The following is a 21,180-nucleotide window of genomic DNA, read 5'->3' on the forward strand; positions in this document are numbered from 1 at the left end:
GTAAGTCACCCACAACAGTAGCATTGCTTCAAACACCTCAATGCATTAATACATGGGTACGCTTCCACATCTATCCTTCATACGAAGGATTGCCTGCACAAACAACTTTGATTGTGCTTCAACATGTCCCAATCGAGATGCAGGATAGCAAGACCAGCTAGATATACAGAAGAGTGGGAAGGGATACTGTCGTTTTTTTAAACGACAGTTTCCCGTTCAGGGAAATTGCGCACTCGGTCGTTCGGGACAAGGTGCCGAATCCCGAAACGTCCATCACGTGCCAACACCGAATGCACGTGTCCTTCAAACAAATGCCCACGGAGGACAGCACAGCCACTGCTTTCAGGCAGATTAGAAGCTTCATTTTGTCCAGCTGATAAAGACGTTCATGAATCTTGTCCCGGACATATTCCGGCGCGAAAACGAAGTCCACGCTGGTGTAGCCTTCGCTAACATACACATAGTGCAGCAAACGGTCAGTGATTCCAGTTGTAGGAGAGTCAATTTCGATTAGTGTCTTGAGCTGCACACTGTCGAATGAGCACCAACGTTCTCTTCCATCGGAGAGTGGCTGGGGAGGGGACGGCACTACCACAACGAGTGCTGTCGTGACGATTCTGCCAAGCAAGCCAATTTACTCGGCTTTCTTCATGTGCTCCTTCGTGTCACTACGCGCGTAGTGACATCCATTACAGCAATTCCTGTCATGCGACCGGCCTCGTGTTTCTTCTTCGCTTCGTCCAGGAAGTCGGAAAGATTCGCCTTACTCGACATTTTCACGCGACCTGTAGAACCCAGCTTGTTTATTTGTCGGTCTGTCATTTGGAACCACACGGGTCGCTCCGACGTCTCCTTCGGATTGCTGGGCGTGGCAGTGTTTTCACAGGCAGCGGTCACAAATCTGTCGTCTGGCCTCGCAAACGGCAAAGCGAACTGGAGCTCTTAGACTCAACAGGTGCGTCACGTTGCTGGTGCTGGCTCGTGTTGATGCCGAACCCAGTCAGGAAGTTGCCGCTGGTGCCTCCTCATCACTTTTGAACTTCTAAGGAGTTCTTGAGTCCTGGAGCTGCTTATCGGAGCCGTATCCTACTTTCGACTTTTTCTTGCAGGTCTTTAACCTCCTTTCTCATCGCCGCGTACTGTTCATTAACCTTTTGTCTCCAGGGGTAGGATAGTGAGTCTCCCGTAGGCTCAACTTTGAAAACAAAGTTTGAACGCTGCAGAGCTCGAATAGGCAAACAAAATAGATGAGGAGAAAGAGGAAAACCTGAAGAGTACTCAGCTTTTTCCTTGGATCGATTCGAGTTACGCATCAGCTGTCGGAAGTTGGACAAATCGATAAAAATCTGCAAATTTTTGTTTTGAGAAAACTTGAGATGCAACGGAGAAACGGCTTAGTACAGTGGAAAGATGATCACTTAGAGACTTAGAAACAACTTCGAGATACTTGAAATGAGCAAGGAACGCACCAAAACTTGCTAACCAAGTTTTCCTCAAAATACCTCGAAAACGTAGGCTAAGATCGTCAGATCTAGGATTTCGTATCCGCGTAGCGATTTTGCTATCCATATGTAATTTTATACAAACTTTCATATTAAACTATCGGAGGCCGCGCGTACGGGTAGGATTGTACCCTTGCTACCCGTACGCTTTCGGCCTGGAGACAAAAGGTTAAGTTTCGAGTTCAACAAACACATCTGACATGAGTTGTGTCCACCTTGTCCACTCGCCGCTTCTTGGCCGACGTATCAGGCTGGCCCTCCGCCTTACGCTTCTCGTCCATTGTGTTTAACAAAGAAAAAATACAGACAGCTCAGTCACACATCGGCGAAGTTGGAATTACAGTCTGCGCGGTCACTTCCGACACGGGGGTACGGCAATAACCCGTGCTATATTTATACAGAAACAAAAATTAAATTATAGAGACCATTTTGCGCGGGAAAATGATAGGCCCCGAGGGCCTCTTCACCCAGTGCTTGCTGCTGCTGGCACTCACTTTGGAACAAGCGAAGCAGCAATGGGCCGGTGGCTCAAAATTGGCCACAAGAGAGCCATTATACGGATGGCTGAGGCATGCCCGGCCATGACGCAAGCTATGCGGTGGAGTGAAGAGGTCTGGCGTGAAATAACGGGGAAGAAGATGATCAAGAACTGCTTCCGCCACACTGGCATTTGCTACTTGGGCCCCAAGGACACCCCAGTTGACACTGATGGGTGCAGCTACGAAGACGACGTAGAGGTAGGCGATGTAATGCTTCGACTCTCAACCTTGCAGGTATAGATTCCTTAAATCAAATTACCTGCAACATTTCATTTCGCTCTGGAAGATTATCCGTGTACCCATGTGTCGGAAGTGGGCGCGGTGTCTGTAGCAAAGTTCGAAGTGTAGAACTTCGTACGGAAGAGATACTTTGGCTCAAGTCTTGGCTTGTCAATCTCGCGCCCTGTCGCGTAGAGGATAACTCTGAGAAACCGACATCTAACGAGTGTTGCTTTGGCGCTTTACTTCACTCCTTACACCGCTGCATCTCCAACGGCACTACAGCTTTTGCCATGGAGCGCAAAGACCGCAAGCGCAAGGCGGTGGAAATCGCTGATTCGTCTGCGTTTGCTTTGCCGGAAGTCACTGGCCTCATTTCGAGGATTAATGATCATGATGCCGAGTTGAAGAAACAAATTAGGGACGTGCGCGACGACATCAACATCGTCCAAAAGCAACTGACTGAAAAATGTGAGGAGTGTCGCCTCTTACAGGAAGAGGCAGCCATGCTCCACCCGGACGCAGTGCTTGAACGGATGCAAACGAAGTTGTGGCACCATGGCGACCTCAGGCTCTTTAGGAACGTGATCGATCCGAGGAACCGAGTGGACATTGAGGGACACAGCCTCCACTTGTCCGAGTGCGCGCCGAAAATGGCCGGCAGCAAGGCTCCGATAAGCAGTTCGAGGACGTACGGTGAATTCTCTCCGAAACATGAAAGTGACGAAGGACCAGTCCCCGCGCGTGAATCACAGCTCACGGAGATGGAAATTAACGCCAACAGGAACGACGTTGATGAATCTGCTGAAGCAAAGGAGACTGACCCTACCAGCGGCCGATTGCCGGTTGAACAGGAAGTCCAGGGCATGGCAGTGCCGGAGCGAGAGGCAAACGCCGCAGAGTCAGAAGACACGATCTGTGTTCAGCAATTCGCGTCCTTGGAGAAGGCCTTGGCGGATTCGGAGCACGAACTTGCGGAGACCGAGCTCATGGACTGCGGTGCGTGAAGAACATCACTGAAGCATGAACAGAGAAGTACGCAGACTCTTGCAGTAAGGTTAAGTTTTCATGTTGAGTTAGCGCCTTAGCAGAACTATTTTCTTGGACTTTTGACGATTTGTACCCCAGTCGACTTGCAATGGTTCCACTCAGCTTCGCCAAAGCGGGTTCTTGATTTCCACTTGATCTGGGACCAGTTGCCGACTCTCCCGTTCTCAACAAGCTTCGTGTCCATGTTGTGGCCGAACGGAGACTTCTCGCATTTAGCCACCAGCTTCATGGCGTGTGCTTCGTCCAGCGGTAGCGGTATAGGACCAACTCCGTCAACGGAAAGGCCAGGTGGAGAGTGCAAGCACTACCGCTGTCGGCTTGGTGAAGCTGCTGGTATCGCGCTTGCGTTCCAGATCGAGTGACGGGTGGCCGCAGGACGTTCGAGGCAAAGCTAGTCGAAACGAATGTGGCGAATTCCTAAATCTAACATATGACAACACAAGGTGGTGGTTAGATCAGCCCGCCACCAAACGAGCACTCCCTGCGTACTCGTCAGCACATGCCAGAATTTCACTCATCTTGATGCACGCAGCTCTCATCGGGATGAGGACTTCGTCTTGCTTGCCTTCCCAACCGAATGGCCACTTGCCATCCTTGAAAGCCATCCGTGGGCAGTTGATATTTACCGCGAGATCGACTGGTCTACACAACTGGGAAAGTCGTTTTCTTTCGTCAACCCCCCCTCCCCGCGATTAAGATTTCTCCGTGCTTGCACGTCGAACTGCGATGCACTTCACGATATTCGTCTCGAAACGTACGGTTAAGCAACAAAAACTCCAGGGATGAATACATGAGTACATATCTGCTGAGAACAGAAGCTAGGTGGCGCTTCTACGTCTATTTGCGCCGCTTGTACTTGGCCTTGGACTTGAAGGAGCCCGAGCCCTTCTTGGCGTGCTTCTTGTAGTCGGTGATCTTCTCCTTAAACTCGAAGGGGTTGTTACCGGCATTTGCGTCGCGTTCCTTCCTCGGCTTCGGGGCTGGGGCACCGTCGCGGGTCATGTCCACATCGAACGCGCCAGAGCCGTGGCTACTACGCGCAGCACGGGCCTTTTCACGCTTGAGCCGCTTGCGCTCGTGCATCTCTGCAATAGACTCTTCTTCACGCGAGCGGGACTTCTCCTGCTGTGCCTTCTTCGCGCGCTTAGCCGCACCAGCAACGTGCATTGAGGTAAACACACCTTTTTTGCCCTTCTTACCTTCCTCCTCCTCCCGAGCAGAATCCGCGAGCATACGCTCCTCACGCTCCCGGATTTCAAACAACCGCCGCTTCTTGTGGCTCATGAGCTTAAGCTTCTTCGCGCGCGACATCGTATCCGCTGCCTCAGCTTCTTCCTTGGCAGCTTCCAACTTGGCGCGGCGCTCTTCCTCGGCACGCTCGTTCACGTTCTTCTTTTCCTTCTCGGACATGAACCACGTACGAGCAGGTCGCGAGTTGATTTCGTCGCGGTGCTTGAGCAGATTCGTAGCGCGAGTCGCTTCCTTCTCGGCTTCGCGCATGCGCTTCTCGAGCGTCTCCTCGTGCATCACCAACTTAACGTCCTCCTGCATACTCTCGATACGGGCCTTCCACTGCGCAATAACAGGGTCAGGGACAGCTCGGGACTTGACAAAGCCCTTGCAGTGACGCGACACTTGCTTCATAACTAGACGGCGTGACTCACTCGTAAGGGTGACAGCACGACCGTTGCGGCCAGCACGGGCCGTACGACCGACACGGTGAACATAGGTCGTAATGTCCTTGGGCATCTCGTAATTGATAACGGCGTGCACACCACGCACATCGATACCACGAGCAGCGATATCCGTACACAGAAGAATATCCACCGTGCCGTCGCGGAACTTCTGGAGCGCCTCCAGACGCTCCCTCTGCTGCAGGTTGCCGTGAAGCTCCGCAGCCTTAATGCCTGCGAGGCCGAAAATGATCATCATACGGTGCGCGTGCGTCTTGGTCTCCATGAACACAATTGTGTTCGTGCGGAACGTGCGCGTACACAGCGCCAGCAAAATGGCTTCGCGGTCATCTTCACGGTTCGGACGAATACGCACAAACTCCTGGACAAGGTGCTTGGCCATGTCGAACAACGGGTCCGTACTGATACGCACAGGGCGCTTCATCGACAAGTCAATCAATTGATCGACCTTCGATGTCATCGTAGCTGAAAACAACATCGTTTGGCGCTGGACGGGGCACATTCGCACCAGCTCGAGCACTTCCTCCGTGAAACCCAACTCCAACAGACGATCCGCCTCATCCAACACGAGAATTTCCAGATCGTCCATGTGCACACTCTTCGAGTTACGCAGGTGGTCAATCATACGACCAGGGGTACACACCACAACGTCCGGGCGGTTGCGCAGCTCAGCTTCCTGAGCCTTCAGAGGCAAACCACCGACAGCCAGCGAGATCGTGATGTCCGTAAAGCGCGCCAACTGCTCGAACATCGACTGGCACTGCGTCGCTAGCTCACGCACGGGACAGATAATCATCACGCGCGTGGACTGCACACGACGCGAGCGGAACTGCAGACGCTCCAGAATGGGCAGCAAGAAGGCAGCGGTCTTACCACTACCGGTCTGGGCGCTAGCACAGATGTCCTTGCCTGTGAGCGCGATAGGGATCGCGCGCTGCTGGATCGGCGTCGGCTTTTCGAAGCCAATGTGCGAGATGGCGCGCATGATGGGGCGAGACAGCTTCAGGTCGGCGAAAGTCTCGAACTTGGTCTTGGCGAACTCCTCCGCGGCGAACGGGTCCGACTCGAAGAACTCGGCAGCCTTCTTCTTCTCCAGCGCGTCCACCAGCTCCTCGCGCGACTGCTGGTCCTTCTTGCTGTCCTTCAGTGCGGACTGGAGACGCTCCTCCTCCACCACCACGTCCTCCTCCTCCACGTCCTGCTCCTTCTCATCGTCCGACGACTCCTCATCGTCTTCCTCCTTCTCGTCCTCACTCTCACTGTCGCTGTCACCGTCCTTCTCCTCTTCGGAGTCGCTGTTCTCCTCCTCCTCGTCCTCCTCTTCACTGCCACTCTTCTCTTCCTCCTCCTCCTTCTTCTGCTGCTTCTCCTTCTTGGCCAGCTTGGCCGCCTTCTTCTCCTTCTTGGCCTGCTTCTCGGCCTCCTTCTCCTTGCGGCGCTTCTCGATCTTGGCCTGGATGGACGTGCGCTTGGTGGCCGTGGGGATGCCGCTCTCCATCTTGTCGATGCGCGAGATGGCGGCCGTGAAGTCCCACGAGCTGCCGCCCGCCGAGTGGGAGGCGCCGCCGTCGTCGAACTCGAAGTCCTCGGCGATCTCGCCCTCCTTCCTCTGCTGCTGCGCCGCCTGCTGCCGCTGCTGGCGGCTCAGCACGGCGCCCTTGAGCTCCGCCTCCTGCTCGTCCTCCGAGTCCGAGCTGTCCTCGGCGTCGGGCAGCTCGTCGTCCGACGCGATGGTCATCACCAGGTCTTCGTCCTCCTGCTGCTGCATCTGCTGGCGCGCCTTCTTGCCCATAGTCGCTGCGATCTGCTGCTGCCAGCCAGCAATACGATTCCGCACTGAAAGGCAAAGGCAACATTTGACTGGAAGGCGCTAGGCGACGCAGTTTGCGCCAATCAGGGGTGAAGTGCGGTGATCTCGTGTTTTCATTGGCGTAAAAAATGGGGGTTGACAGAAGGGTCCATCAAACCACTTGAAGTCACCACCTGAGGACGCTGGAGGACACTATCAGTGGACACGGTAATTTCCGTGACCAATGCTGCTTTCCGTGGACGGAGCCGGCCAACAATAGGATGGCTCTTGCGGAGGCGCCCGAAAGACAAGAGGACGGAATGAATGACCTCGTGGACGAGGACGTCGCCCGTTGCCAGCGGCCCGCTGGAAAAGCACCGTGCACGGAGATGCCGGGCAGAAACCGTAAGCATAATTCGTGCTTCTTTCTTTCTCGCATGCAGGGGCAAACGACACTAGTTAATTCTCGCTTGGATTTTGATATGTGAGGCAGGGCGCGCCACGAGCGGCCTCTGAAACGCGTTCGTGCAAATTTGTGGGAGGCCTCGTCCGAAGTGGTCACTGACTATCACTAAAGGCCACCAAAATCCGTGACGAGGGTCAAGTAGAATGAGTCGCCTCCTTACGAGAAGTCAAAACCTGCTGCCCCATTAAGTAGAGTGAGTCGTCTCCATACGAGAAGTCAAAACCTGTAGCCCCATTAAACCAAATCTCTTTAACCAGAGATATTTCTTGTCATCTCACCTTGTTCGGCTCACGCGCCACCAGTTAGTCCGAACACAATTTTTTTTTTGAGAAGATCTCTGCGTATGAAGTAGATTGAAGATTGCAAATGTTCATGCCTCCCTCAAACGCCATCTCTACTGTAGAAAAAGTGTCGTGTTGGCTCCTTCCTTCGGTAGCTGCTTTACACAAGAGATGCCGCCGTCGTCGACTTCAGTCAGGTACTCCAGTATGTTTTAGCCTAGGACGTAACCAATGTAAGGTTCCGAGCCTTTTCAAACGTTAAAGCTTTTTTCATAATGCACTTACTACCGTATCCTCAGCCAACGAGCTCTCAGGGAAAGGATTTCACTCGTAATAGAAGTGGACCAAGTCCTCATTGTGACCTCGGGTGTCCTAACTCTTCAAGCAATTGGTTAAGCCCACACTGCTCCGCGCGGTAGCGGCTTGCGCGTAACTTCTTCAACGGCCGCTGGCTCGCGAGCGACGGGTGCTTGCACGTTCACCTTATGCTGCAGCGTGTCCACATGAATGGTCCAGTTGCCCTGTTCGACAACCCAACTGCCTTTTTCGTTGGCGAGCGCAAACGCCTTGGCTTCCAGGCAGAAATCTGCCGTGGCTGTTTGGCCTCTGCTAACTAACACCGTGCGCTCGAACGCCACCAGCGACCTCAACGGCCGCCCACTTTCCCCAGCTTGAGGAGGTTCAGCGAAAATGAGGATGACATCTGCACCGTCAACGTTACCCAAGTTCGTCACTGTGATCTCGAACGATGCCACGCAAGAACGACTTCCACTGTGTGCGTTCCCCTGGAGTTGCTGAGTGAGCAGTGCAGCATCCAGCACACTCGGCGGCTCGATGGACCAGGCTTTGTGAAACGTGGTATACGACAACCCGAAGCCAAACTCGTAGACCGGGGCACCACTAAAAAAACGGTACGTACGGCCTGGATTACCCGTCACAAACGTCGGGCGCATGTGCATATCGTAGATCGACATTGTGTTCACGTAGTCCGAGTCATAGAACGTCTGTGTTAGCCTTCCAGCCGGGTTGTACTTGCCAAACAGCACGTCGGCCAAACCCTGCCCACCAGCTTGTCCAAGATACCCGCCAAAAACAATTGCTCCAACTTTGGGGTGGTTCTTGAAATCTGACAAGTCAACGCTGCCACCCGAGATAAGCACCAAGACAATTGGGTGCGAAGCTGCTTTAAGAATCCGATTCAGTAGTGCGATCTGGAAGCCTGGCAACATGAGATGGTAGCGATCGATCTCTTCTCTCTCTTGGCTTTGGTCGAGACCCATAAAGACAACCACTCGCTCGGCTTTCTTGGCAATTTCAATGGCCTCATCAAAGTCAGGTAGCACCTCCCCTGACACCTTGCACCCAAGCGAATGCGCAACACTCGGCACATCATTTGATATGCCCTCCAGTGGAGTGACGATGTGTGAAGGCACGCCGAAGTAGTTTCCAAGTAGCGCAGTACTGGCGTTGAAGTGTGGGCCAATAAGTGCAAGCGACCCGTCTTTAGAGAAAGCGTCAATGGCCAGAGGCAGGGTGTTATCTTCGTTCTTGAGTAACACGATGCTTTGGCGAGCGGCTTCAAGTGCGACCTGCCGATGTGCAGCCGTGTCGACCGCATCTTTGGTGATGTTGGCAAACGGCTGCGTTCCTTTTTCGAACATGCCTAGCCTCATCAGCACACGGAATTGATTCTTCAGAGCACTGTGCACCATCTCCGTCGAAACGATGCCCTGCTCCACTGCACTCGGAAGGTGTTGTCTCAAGAACTCTCCACAGTTCAGGTCCATTCCTGCGTCGAGCGTCGTAGCACATGTTTGCTCTGGCGACTGCGTGTAGTGGTGATGGTAGATCACGTCCGCCACTGCCTCGCAATCCGAAGTGATGTACCCGTCAAACTCCCATTGGCCGCGCACCAAATCCGTCAGTAGTCCTTTGTCGGCACAAGATGGGATGCCGTTCACTGCATTGTAGCTGCACATGATAGAGCTCACGTGGCCTCGCTTCACGCAATCCTCGAACGCAGGAAAGTATGTGTCCGCTTGGTCTTGCTTAGTCACGATCGCGTCATTGCGGTGCCTCGGCACTTCCTGCGAATAGGCCGAAAAGTGTTTACAGCAGCCAGAAACCTTCAAGAATTTGCTCTCGTCCTGGTCTTCATGACCCTCCATCGCTTCTCCTTGCAGGCCTCTCACAAAGGCCACCGCGTACTCTCCCGTGAGGTACGGGTCTTCCCCCGGGGTCTCCTGTCCGCGTCCCCATCTCGGGTCGCGGAAGATGTTCACATTAGGCGTCCAGAACGTCAGCCCCGCGTCCTTCTCGTTGTAGAACGCTCGCGCCTCGGTGGAAATCGCCTCAGCGATCCGGTAGAACAGCGTGCGGTTGAACGACGCGGCGGTGCTGAGCACCTGCGGGAAGCTGGTGGCCGCAGTCAACCGGTCCTTGAACGTCACGCCAGGAGACAGCGCCACGCCATGCAGCGCCTCGTTCCACCACTCGTAGCTGGGCACGTTGACGCTGGGAGCGGCCGACGCCTTGTTGACCAGGAGCCCCACGGCCTGCTCGAGCGGGATGCGGGCCACCAGATCCCCTACACGAGCGTCGACGGGCAACGACGCGTCGCAGAACGGCAGCGAGGACACTTTCGGGTCGTCGCATACGCTGTCCGTGTAGGTGGCGGCCGTGCACGCGCCCAAGAGCGACAGAAGCCAACGGAGGTGCGGCATCTTCGAGGAAGATCGGCGAATGACCAGCAGGTGGGTGGTTGAAGTTGTGACTGGCAGCCACGACTCCCTGTATAAGAACGACAGAGTGATGGTCAACCGTTTAGAGGGAGATTTCCTTTCTGTCTGTTGCCGCCAAGGCGATTCCGCACTCAGCGACGATGAGTGAGCGGCGCAGCTCGCGGCTGCGGCGCAAGCCCACGCCGATCTACCAGGTGGAGGACAAGCGCGCAAGTGACGACGAGGCAGACGCCGAAGCAGAGCAGCAGCACGCGCTCGTGGACGACGAGCAGGGCGGAGATAGCAGGTACGTCAAAAATGCGCACAAGAGTGATGGTCGTTGGAGCGTCCAGACTCCGTTCGTCTTGGGGTTTGTATAACATAACTGCAGCTTCTTAACGCGCGTGTGTGCGTGTGTGCGTGCTGTGGACCGCAGCGAGGAAGGGCCGGAGGGAGAGGACGAGGAGTTCACGCCGTCGGGGACCAAGGTGAAGAAGCCCAAAAGCGCCCGCAAAGCGCTACAGACGCCTCAGGCCAAGGCCAGGGCCGGCAGGCGCAAGCGATCGCCGTGGAGCCAGACGCGGAACTTGCGGTCGGCTGGAGAGGCGAGGAAAAGCAAGAGGAATGCATCAACGACAGAGACGGAGGAAGGCGCAGCATTAGCTACAGCACCGGCAGCGGGTGACAACGAGCTTGAGGATGACGGAGACTCGCTGTTTGGTGCGTATTCTAAGGAACACGTTCGAATGCGATGCTGGAGTGCTGACGCTGCGAGTTATTGTGTTGTGTAGAGGCGATTAAGAGCGGCAAGGCGTCGCTTGAGAACTTGTTGAGCGAGTGGCGTGACCGATATGAAGAAGACGACGAGAAGGCCACGAAAGAAGTGTTGAATCTCGTGTTGCAGGTAGGGAAACTGAGGCGATGGAGTATCGCGACGTTGACGCTGGAGATGCTGACTGATTTGTGAATATTGCTAGGCTTGCGGAGGAACTGGTCAATGTGTACCTGAATCGGAGCCGTTGGCTCAGCTGGATATGAGCGCCTTGGCGGATCATGTGTTGGAGGATCTCGAGAACGCAAACGGGGAGTATCCTTTGACGTCTCGAGGCAAGGGCATGAAGAAGTTCCAGCGCAATTTTGAGGAGTTTTTGGAGGTTTTCGTGAAGGAGTGCTATGAGAGCGAAATCCTGTTTACGTCGGATATTGCCAACAATTTCATCGACTGGTTGACAACGTTGTCGAGGTAAAGCAACGATAGCATGATCACTTTTTTTACTGTACTAACTACGTGTCAATGGTGCGCAGCTCCGAACTTCGACCGATTCGTCACACGTCAACTGTAGCTATATTCGCGCTCAGCAACTCCTTGGTGCGAACGGCGGCGAGCATTTCCGAGCAGCTGGCGATCTCAACGAGGCAGCTAAACGCGGAAACTAACTCGCCTGGTACAACATCTGGCGCTCACAAGAGCCCAAATAACCAGAAAATCGCGCTGCTGAAGGACAACAAAACACTGTACGAGACCCGCTTCCAGCAGGTGCTGGAGCTCGTCAATTTGATATTCACTGGAGTCGTCGTCCATCGGTATCGCGATGTCATGCCGGACATTCGTGTTGTAAGCATACAGTGCCTTGGCTACTGGATCATTACTCTGCCAGATCAGTTCCTGAAGGATAATTTCTTGAAGTATCTCGGCTGGCTCCTGAGCGACAAATCAGCATCAGTCCGTGTTGAAGTGGTCGAAATTTTGTGTGAATTGTACGAGAATGACGCGTTCACAGAAAAACTGGAACTCTTTACATCTCGCTTTTTGCCGCGCTATTTGGAACTTTGCAACGACGTGGACGATGCTGTTGTGGAGGAGAGCATCCATCTTTTGATCGCGGTTGATAAGCGCAGTCTTATTAGCTCTGACATAGAGCTTCAGCCCGTCGAGAAGTTAGTGTTCGATGCAGCGCATGAAGACATTCGCAAGGCCGCTGCGGAGTTTGTATGTCTTCAATATGATGCATTTGGGGTTGCTGTCTCCAAGACGAAGGACGCTAAACTGAAAAAAGATCAACTCAACACTCAAGTCATTGCACTAGTGGAGTTCGCGGAGGAGTACATTAAAAATCACGGTATACCAGAGGCTGCGGTGGTGACGCTTGTCGATGCTTTCTGGGGGTTGGATGACTGCCGTACGTTCCAAATATTCCGATGCTGATATGAAGCCTCACTTCTAACTTGTTTTATGCTTCTGTACAGTTGTCCTTCAGGACTGGCGACTACTAACAAACTTGCTTTTAGTGGACAAGAGTGCCCCAGACTTGAGTAGCGAGCAGCAGACGATCTTGCTACGCCTCCTTGTTGCGTCCATCAACAAACTGGTTGGGAATGATATAAACCGAGGTGCAAGTGCTGCCACCAAGAAAGAATCTGAACAGTTGAGAGTACGTTCCACCTTCACTTCGAGCTATCATTTTGCAGGATGCTGTGCTAACAGATTTTATGGGTTTGTCCTGATTTTAGGAAGACATTACCGTGGCTTACTGCAAGGATATTCCCAACTTGTTTCTTTTATATCAAGCCGATTCGGACAAGCTGGAGCTGCTTTTACAGCTGATTCCCATGCTATCGCTGAAGAGTGAGGTGATTGGGCACCATAGCGGCCAAATCAAAGAGCTACTTGAGAAGTTAAAGCACGCGTATCTGTTACACTCCGACGAAGAGCTGCTGACAAGTTTATCGCTGTCTATTACTCACTTGATCCAAACTGAGCATGCGTCACTGAAGCGTGAAGCAGAAGTGATAGTGCATGAACTTGTGCAAGAGGTCATGGACAAAATTGAGCGTCTGTTGGAAGCTGATGAAAAGCTTTTTGAGATTTTGGCTACGTCTGATAATGATACGCCAACAACACGCAGCAAAAAAACAAAAGGGAAGAGGAGGAAGGGTGCAAAAGCCAAAGATATTTCAGACGTTGAGTACGGTCTGCGAATTGCTCTGTGCCGTCTCAAATGCTTGGTGAGGTACTTAAATGTCCGCGAATATCTTCCTCAAGATTTGGCTTCTTCTGGAATAGACACAGGTGGCAAGCAGACTGAACCTGGTTTGCCGCGAGGACGGATAGACAGACTTGTCGTGGCGATGGGGGATTTGTTACGTCGACGAACAAGATTCGTCTCCGGGATGGATGAGGGGTTTCGGCATGTTGGCACCATCAAGCACAGCTTGATAATTATTTATTCCGATTTATTGTGGACAACCGCTCCAATTTTCAAAACTATCGAAGAAGATAAAAAGCGCGATAACTCAACGAGCGATGAAGTCGATCCTTCTGTCCTGCTTCAGATTCAACAGGTGTGTCGGACGCGATCCACGCTAGAAGAAGCGTTAATTTCGGTGTTGGAGATGCATCTGGCTCGATCTAAGGAGGACTCGGAAGAAGAACACAAGGACAATGAAGAAACACCTGATGCGCAATCAGTGGAATCGATGGAAGAGATTGAGTTTGACGACGAGGACGTGGTTTGCTATGTGAAAGAGGCACAACGTTTTGCCTTTCTGACGTTTTGCGACGTACGATGCTTGTTTGTGGAGAAATTTCACGATGCGACGGCACCATTCGAAGCATTGGAGTGGTCCTTGCCGAAAGTACTCGTTCTACTCACGCAAATGCATTTTGAAAGTGAGATGGATGATGCTGAAGAGGAGGAGCCAGAATTCGAAGACGATATGGTGGAGGTTGATCCTGCCGTTGCAAAGGAAAAAGCTGATGCTATCCGTGAGTGGAAAGAGAAGCAGCAACGCAAAGCTGAGCTGTTAGTCGCGCTTGGTCGCGTATCACTGTGTAATCCAAGCAAGAAACACCAAGCCGCGGCAGTTCTACAGTATTTCACGTCGAGTGGAAAACAGAGTGTTGAGGTTGTGAAAGCATTTGGCAAACAAGTGAAGTCAGATGCTCCTGTGCGCTATCTCGAGATTCAAATGACTGCACTCCGACAAATGTTTACCTCCATTCTCATCTGGAAACAAGATCTCGAATCAGCGGTGTCGAGCGAGAGCAACAAAGACGAGGTTTCGGAGCAAGACGAGCTGAGGGAGAAGGTGGAAAGCAGCGAGCAAGAGCTGCGAGAGCTAGCAAAAAGGTTCAGTCAATCTCTCGGTGTTGGAAAAATCCCTTCATCGCTGCGAGCGCCATTTTTGCGATTTATGCGTGAAGGCGTCCGCTACTCCTTAGAGCACCCAACCCAGTTCGAGTTCTTGGAGACTATGCGGGTGTACGTATCTCGTCTGGATAACTCAAGTACGGGACAATTGCGCGAATATTTTATGGAGCGTTTCCGAGCACTAAGCGATATTCCAGATGACAGCGAGGACCTAGGCCCGCAGTGGCGGGCGGTGTTCGATTTTCAAGCATCACTCATTACCAACGGCACTGCGAACGGAAAAAGGCATGCATCTACTGATGTGATGTTTTCTCCTCTGAAAAGCAAACGCCGATCCGCTAGTTCGGAGCCTACTCCGATGCAGGGAACATCGATTGCAGAAGAGGATGAAGAAGAGAACGAGGAGAGTGACCACGGTGCAGCTGTAGAAGAAGACGCGGACGGTAGGAAGGCGGGCAACAGGGAGCAAGTCGACCATAATAGTCGACAAGGGTCACCACGGCTTAAACGCGCGGTGGCAGATGATAATTCGTCGACAACGGACTCCGTGCCCCTCCGGAAACGACCACGTCGACAACAGCGGCGTACCGAAGACGCAGAATCAAGCGACAACGAGCAGGTTGCAGACCAAAAGCACAGCAAACGATCCAGCGCGCATCAACAGGACAAAACAAAGGGCGAGGAGAGTGACCAAGAAGTACAGAACTCAGGAGCCGAAAGCGAGCATACGGATACACAACCAAAGCGTCGTAAACGACGTCGAGCTTGAAGGATGTGAAAAAGGAACCAAGCGGGCAAGTCAAGTCAAGTGCGGCTGCAAGAGCCAAAGAAAGCCAGCTAGTCAACAGCAACTTCCTAACGTTAATACAGACCACCAGCGCGGCCTCGTGTGCGCCATCTTCGACGAGCAGCGGCCGCCCAATCGTACCCCGTATGTGAATGATGACCAGTAGTGCTACACTGCGAATGCAATCAAGAAGTGGATATTGGTTCGCAGATTAGATTTGCAGGAAGCCCGATTGGCACATAGTAAACCGTCCGACAGTCTTAACGAGTTAAGTAGCCTGTGCAACATTCTTGGTGGCCTTGCCCATTTCAACGCTGCGGGTTCTGGCAGCAAAGTTAAGCGTGCAGAAAGTTTCTTCGCTGTTGTAGTCCACCGGACTAGCGCAGGCCACCATGAGTGTCTTCGAATCTCCTCCCAGCGCATCTTGGAGGAGGTACGTTAGTGACGAGTTTCTGTATGGCACGTGCTTCTGCTTACTCGCCCGCGCTGCAATGACATCGCCAAGGGCCGACAATGACTTGTTGATGTTCTTCGCCTCCGTGAGCCGCTGGCCTTCAGCTCCTGTTTTCGAGAGTCGCTCAGAACCAGCAAGATCGACAAGGAACAGCTTGCCACTAGCGACGACATTCGTGACGATGTTGAGGCTCTTGAGCTGAATCGAGAGGATCGAGTGACTTCGACTACTATGCTCGTTCATGTCTGTGGCATGGGTGCTGCGATTCTTGTTGCCGCGCTTGATGAGTTCAAAGACTTCGTCCAAGGTTTGCACTGGAACCACCGTAAGACCCGGAACGAAGTTGCCTGTGGGGCCCTGGCGAACCTGGAGATTTGTGTTTGCAGCGTCTTGGGCCAGCAAATCACGAATTTGCTCGTTGTAAATTTCCATGACGCTGACAGTGATCTCGTCCTGGTATTCTTTCATGCGCTCAGACTTCCGCTCAAAGAGCTCCTGCAGTGAGCGCGTGTTAATACCCGGATTCTCTGGAGGTCCCGACATGGTGAACGTCTTTCCTGAACCAGTCTGGCCGTACGCGAAAATGCACACGCTGTAGCCATCAAGAATACTCGTGACGAGGGGCTTCACCTCCGAAAAGAGTTGGTCTTGTGCCGAGCCCATATCGAAGACGTGATCAAATTCCCAAGTCTTAACCTTTCCCTTCTCACCGGTTAGTGTGATCTCTTCGGGTGTAAACTTGCAGATCATTTTGCTGCCCTGAGCAACCTCCGATTTCGAAATCGGACGCACGCGGCAAAGCACACGAATGTTACCCTTGAGCTCTTGCACGAGATTAAACAAGCGTTTGCGCTCCTTCATCTCACGCTTGTAATTGTCCACAACACCAGCCATGGCATCGGCTTGCTTCTGAACGCGCTGAATGATCTTCTCCGTGAGCTGCTTAGCCAAGACAGGAACCTGCTGTTGCTGCGCTGTCACCTGCGACTTCAACGCCGCAATGTCAGTGCGCTGGGCACGCAACTGCGTGCTCATGCCGGTGATAGCAGCTTGCTTGCGCTGTTGACCCTTGGAAGCTACCTCCAACTTTCGTTTCAGTTCCAAGATGGCCTTCTTGGCCTGCTCTTTAATCTTGTTGAGCTCACCCTCGGCAGTAGCCTTGAGCTTAGCATAACGCTCATCAGCAGTGGCTTCCTTGGCTTGGCTATCACGTTTCTGTTGCTCCAGTTGCGTTAGGAGCTCAGCAAGACGTGCCTCCAAATCACGAACTTGGGACTGTAGTGGCATAAACGTTGATGTCAGCCTCGCGTGTGCGACCAAGATCAGTAGTTCACGGCAGAGACACGTATATGTACCTGAAGCTCTGCTTCAAGCTTGGTAGGTCCTTGAGCTGGCCCGCTGCCGGGCTCCGGGGTAGAGGTTGCACGAGATGCTACCGCTACAGCAGTAGACAGCTCCTTCTCAAGTTTCTGGATCTACAGAACAATATTTCAATGTAAGGTGAAGAATTCAACAACGTTTTAATGTCATCATACCGTTTTCTGAGCGTTCTTGTGCAATGACTCGGCGGTAGAAAGCTACAAGACAATCCCAGAGTAAACGTCAAGAAAAATATCAAACACTCCAACAGAGTCCTTCACGCGTACCTTGCTCTTCAGCTCCTGAATTTCCTCCAAGTTCGATGCCGCAGGGGTCGAGGCACTATCAGGTACCGATGGGGAGGCTAGTGTTGGTGCTGGAACTGGTGGTGGTGGCGCCGCAGAATTCAGTGCGACCAGTTGTTGTTGCATCTCCTTTAGTTGGCGCATCAATTGGCGTTTCTCCGCCTCCACACTGTCAAGAACAGCCTTGCTGACGGTATTATCCGACGACGCGTCTGTCGGTGGAGATGATTTCGAGTCCGTGCTGCTTACCGTCGTAGCAGCAGCCTTCTCTTTCTTGAGTGCGCTGTTCTCCTCAATCAGACGCTCCATCTCGGTCTTCATCGCATTGATTTCGGCCTCGCCGTCGTTTTCTGACGCTGCTCCAACAGCATTCAGTCGTCCCGAGGACACTCTGGCTGACTCAGGTACATTGTACGCATCAAACATCACGCCAGCTTCGGTGAGCTTGCGTTCAAGCTCCTTGATCACGTTGGTCATATCCTCGACCAATGCCTCCTTCTGCTGGATCCTCTTGCTCATGGAGGTCTTAAGGATGGCAGTTTGAGACTTGCTAAGAAGCTGCAGCTTGCTGAGGGACTCCTGAGCTTTTTGCTCCGCGTTATGTGCTTCTTTTAGTTCTCGTTGGAGTTCTCGGATGCGCGTTTTCGACTCGTTATCGCCACCGGCTGAGTTGTTACTACGCGAAGAACCTCCTCCGTTCGCAGTATCAGGTGGAAGCTCTTCTTCATCAGAGAGGCCCAACTCGTCCTGCAGTTGCTTTCTGCGCATTACGTCTTCGTAGCGATCATCGTCTTCATCGCCATCTCCTCGTCGGCTTCGCTGCTGCGTTCGTTGCGCGAGGCGTGGATCATACGTCGCTGGACGAGAAAACGATGAGCTGCTGTAGCGCGAGGAATAGTCGCGTCTATCATAGTCACGATCCCGATCATAGTCGTAGTCTCGATCTCGGTCACGACGATCGCGGGCACGGTGGCGATCGTAATCGCGGTCTCTATCGCGGTCGCGACTGCTGTCCTTGTCGCGGCGTCTCTCAGAGCGATCTCGATCACGGCTGCTGCTGGTGTTGCTTGTAGTGCTGCGCTCATCCCACTCACGGTCTCTATCTCGATCACGATTGCTGTCCTTATCGCGGCGTCTCTCGCGATCTCGATCGCGGCTGCTGCTGGTGCTACTCGTAGTGCTGCGCTCATCCCAATCGCGCTCGCGTTCTCGGTCTTTTGATCGAACTCGATCGCTGTCACGGTGACCGCGTTCATACCCGTACTCGTCATACCCTCGATCGCTGTCGCGACTACCGCGTTCGCGATCGCGCTCCATTTCTCACGAAGAAAAAAGCAATTTCCACGCGTGTGCCTTTGTCTGCCAGGCTGTGCACTTTGTCCGAAGTAGAAACTCCTGGTGTGGGCGGCAGGAGAACATCGAGAACGAGGCCTGGGAAGTGTCTTGCTGTGGTTTCGCGTCTATTTTCACGACACATATTGAAGCACAAGCCAAAAATGTCAATAATTCATGTGCGCCTTCACCTATGGGTCTCTTTCAGACATGGGATGGACAGCGATAACGGACGGACACGGGTGACATGAGGGGCAAGCAAACAGTGAAAATCTATATACCGATATAAGCGAGGGAACCTCATGTGAGTATGACGGCCAAACCGAGATGGGCAAGGCAATCGGTGCGATGGCAAGACTGTTGGAACCTGCACGGCAAGCCAGACGTCGACAGCAGGTCTACGAGAAGTGGATTTTGTTGGCGTTGAACCTCTCCAGCAGCCTAAAGGTGCACGAAAAGTAAAACAGATTAGAGACAAGTCCAAATTCCATCAAATGAAATTGCAAACGTACAGCAAGAAGTCGTCCTGGTCCATCTTGGCACCGCGCTTCTCTCCAAACTTCTCGAAAGCCAACACCTCTTCCACCTTCTTCTTCATATCAATGTCTCCTTCTGGAAGCTGGAGTCAAAACGCAAAAGAAAAAAAAACACGACATTTAATAAAACTCAAACTTGCATGTCCAAGTCTTGCGTCCTCGCACCTCGTTGTTCAATGAGCAGTAGGTCTTGTAGTTCTCCTCCAAGATTTTCAGGACCGACTTGGTGACAAAGCACGAGTGGAGCGTCTTGTTCTTACGGTTGAAGATGATCTTAATCATGCCATCCCATTCCTGCCAATGCACAAAATGAATCACGTCAGCACTTCACCTTTTCCAACTACGACACATCTCACAAAACCCAACGCACCGTAAAGTTCACCGGCGGCGGCGGGTTGCGCGGCTCGATGCGCACCACGCGCGACTCGACCTTGGGCGGCGGACGGAAGTTGTTGCGTCCGACCTTCAGCAGCTGATCCACCTTGGCCAGCAGCTGCGTATTCACCGACAAGCGGCAGTACAGCTCGTCACCAGGCCTGCCAAATCCACCATGCCTGTCAGCCCTATAAATTACAATAAGAGCAAGCAAAATACTAATCTGCAACGCACTTGGCGCTGAGGCGCTTGGCGAACTCCTCCTGGAACATGACGACGGCGCAGCGGAACATGGGGCGGTGCGCCAGCAGCTTGAACACGAAGGGCGACGAGATCTGGTACGGCAGGTTGGCGACGCACACGTCGAAGAAGGGCAGCTGCACGCGCATGACGTCGCCGTGGATGATCTGCAGGTGGTTGATGTGCTCCGTGTGCTGGATGCGCTTCTGCAGCTCCGCCACCATGCGCGGGTCGAACTCCACGGCCACCACGCGCTTGGCCTGCTCCAGCAGCTTCACCGTCAGGTTACCGGTACCGGGTCCCACCTCCAGGCACACGTCCGTGCCGCGGATGGCCGCCTTGGCCACGATCTGCGTCACGATCATGGGGTTCTTGAGGAAGTGCTGGCCCAGGTTCGTGTTGGGCGTGGCCAGCGTGCGGCCCAGCGCGTTCTGCGCGGCCGAGGCCGTGCCCACGTTGCGTGCGCGCTTCTTCTTGTCCTTGGGCATGGCGCACAGAGAATAGAGGGGCTACAGAGGCGTCGGGAGGAAGAGCGCGCGAGTTGGTGCTTGCGCTTGATGGCCTTGACTCCACGTCACAGATTGCTGGTGGCCATCCGACGACATCCCTGTAAAGGAAACCATGAGGTGGGTATAAGAGCAGTCGTCGGACAGCGATTTCAGCCAATTAAATGCGAGCCAGACGACACCTTCAACTTGGAGTGATGATCATTTTACATCTTCCTGCAAATAGTGCTGCCGGCCGACCTCAAGTCGCGGTCTCCTGCGGCCCTTATTGTCTCAAGACTGCCGCGGTGGCAGAGGTTGCTATCATTGACGAGGTGTGATTGCGTCGGACTGGCAATTGTAGTCGGCGACGGACCGATGGGTGTCGCGGCCCCGCGACCGAGGAGAGCTGGTAGCCAGGGTGCCGTCATCGAGCACTTCGGCGTCGTGGAGGGCAAGCGGCGGCAGGGCTACACCTGGCGGTTCCTCCGCGCCGTGGTCGAAGTGAGAGTTGCTGTCGTCTAAGAGCACGGCGCTGGCAAGCAGGCTGATGTCTTGCGTTGCAGCCGCTCCTAGCACTTGTGAACACATTCGAAGCTCGAGGCTCAGCTCAGCAAGCGAGAGGCGCCTGTCTTGCACTCGGAGCAAACAGGGCCGTCGATTTGAAGGCTGCCAAGACGGACCGCCCGCAGTCAGGCGTAGGAAGTCGTTGCTGTAAGTCAAGCAGCGTCGCAGGATTGGCGTTATGCCAGTCCGAATAATGTATCACGCGTTGAAGCGCACCCTCTTCGCCTCCTCAAGTGGACCCAAGTCCTCGCTCACTCTGCCGGCCGCGTGGTTCGCCAAGTGAGACTTCCCCCCGAGACACCCACATCGGCGCTCCAAGCAGGAATAAG

At 53.4% G+C, this 21,180-nt stretch overlaps 6 protein-coding genes across 6 annotated transcripts; 2 read left to right on the forward strand and 4 right to left on the reverse strand.

Annotated features, from left to right (window-relative positions):
* Positions 1-2,553: 2,553 nt before the first annotated feature.
* Positions 2,554-3,267, forward strand: IUM83_04710 (Protein kinase; the record flags this gene model as incomplete). The annotated part of the gene is made up of 1 exon (XM_067928807.1): positions 2,554-3,267. One exon carries the CDS (start codon positions 2,554-2,556, stop codon positions 3,265-3,267), a length of 714 nt encoding a protein of 237 aa, XP_067796195.1.
* An 880-nt stretch (positions 3,268-4,147) lies between these two features.
* IUM83_04711 (DEAD/DEAH box RNA helicase) lies at positions 4,148-6,796 on the reverse strand (the record flags this gene model as incomplete). Its single annotated transcript, XM_067928808.1, has 2 exons — positions 4,148-4,882; positions 5,093-6,796. 2 exons carry the CDS (start codon positions 6,794-6,796, stop codon positions 4,148-4,150), a joined length of 2,439 nt encoding a protein of 812 aa, XP_067796196.1.
* Positions 6,797-7,932: 1,136 nt separating this feature from the next.
* On the reverse strand, positions 7,933-10,263 carry IUM83_04712 (Beta-xylosidase/alpha-L-arabinofuranosidase 2; the record flags this gene model as incomplete). The annotated part of the gene is made up of 1 exon (XM_067928809.1): positions 7,933-10,263. The coding sequence occupies one exon, from the start codon at positions 10,261-10,263 to the stop codon at positions 7,933-7,935; it is 2,331 nt and encodes a 776-aa protein (XP_067796346.1).
* Positions 10,264-10,421: 158 nt separating this feature from the next.
* On the forward strand, positions 10,422-15,180 carry IUM83_04713 (putative cohesin subunit; the record flags this gene model as incomplete). The annotated part of the gene is made up of 8 exons (XM_067928810.1): positions 10,422-10,567; positions 10,697-10,980; positions 11,052-11,164; positions 11,238-11,503; positions 11,566-12,440; positions 12,508-12,692; positions 12,772-12,891; positions 13,594-15,180. 8 exons carry the CDS (start codon positions 10,422-10,424, stop codon positions 15,178-15,180), a joined length of 3,576 nt encoding a protein of 1,191 aa, XP_067796194.1.
* A 286-nt stretch (positions 15,181-15,466) lies between these two features.
* IUM83_04714 (Kinesin-like protein) lies at positions 15,467-18,084 on the reverse strand (the record flags this gene model as incomplete). The annotated part of the gene is made up of 4 exons (XM_067928811.1): positions 15,467-16,927; positions 17,008-17,127; positions 17,188-17,229; positions 17,299-18,084. The coding sequence occupies 4 exons, from the start codon at positions 18,082-18,084 to the stop codon at positions 15,467-15,469; spliced, it is 2,409 nt and encodes an 802-aa protein (XP_067796192.1).
* A 962-nt stretch (positions 18,085-19,046) lies between these two features.
* Positions 19,047-20,287, reverse strand: IUM83_04715 (dimethyladenosine transferase; the record flags this gene model as incomplete). Its single annotated transcript, XM_067928812.1, has 5 exons — positions 19,047-19,089; positions 19,161-19,267; positions 19,350-19,478; positions 19,555-19,720; positions 19,794-20,287. 5 exons carry the CDS (start codon positions 20,285-20,287, stop codon positions 19,047-19,049), a joined length of 939 nt encoding a protein of 312 aa, XP_067796193.1.
* Positions 20,288-21,180: the final 893 nt, after the last annotated feature.

This window comes from Phytophthora cinnamomi, assembly GCF_018691715.1.
Source record: "Phytophthora cinnamomi strain GKB4 chromosome Unknown Contig17, whole genome shotgun sequence".
Taxonomy (NCBI): domain Eukaryota; phylum Oomycota; class Peronosporomycetes; order Peronosporales; family Peronosporaceae; genus Phytophthora; species Phytophthora cinnamomi.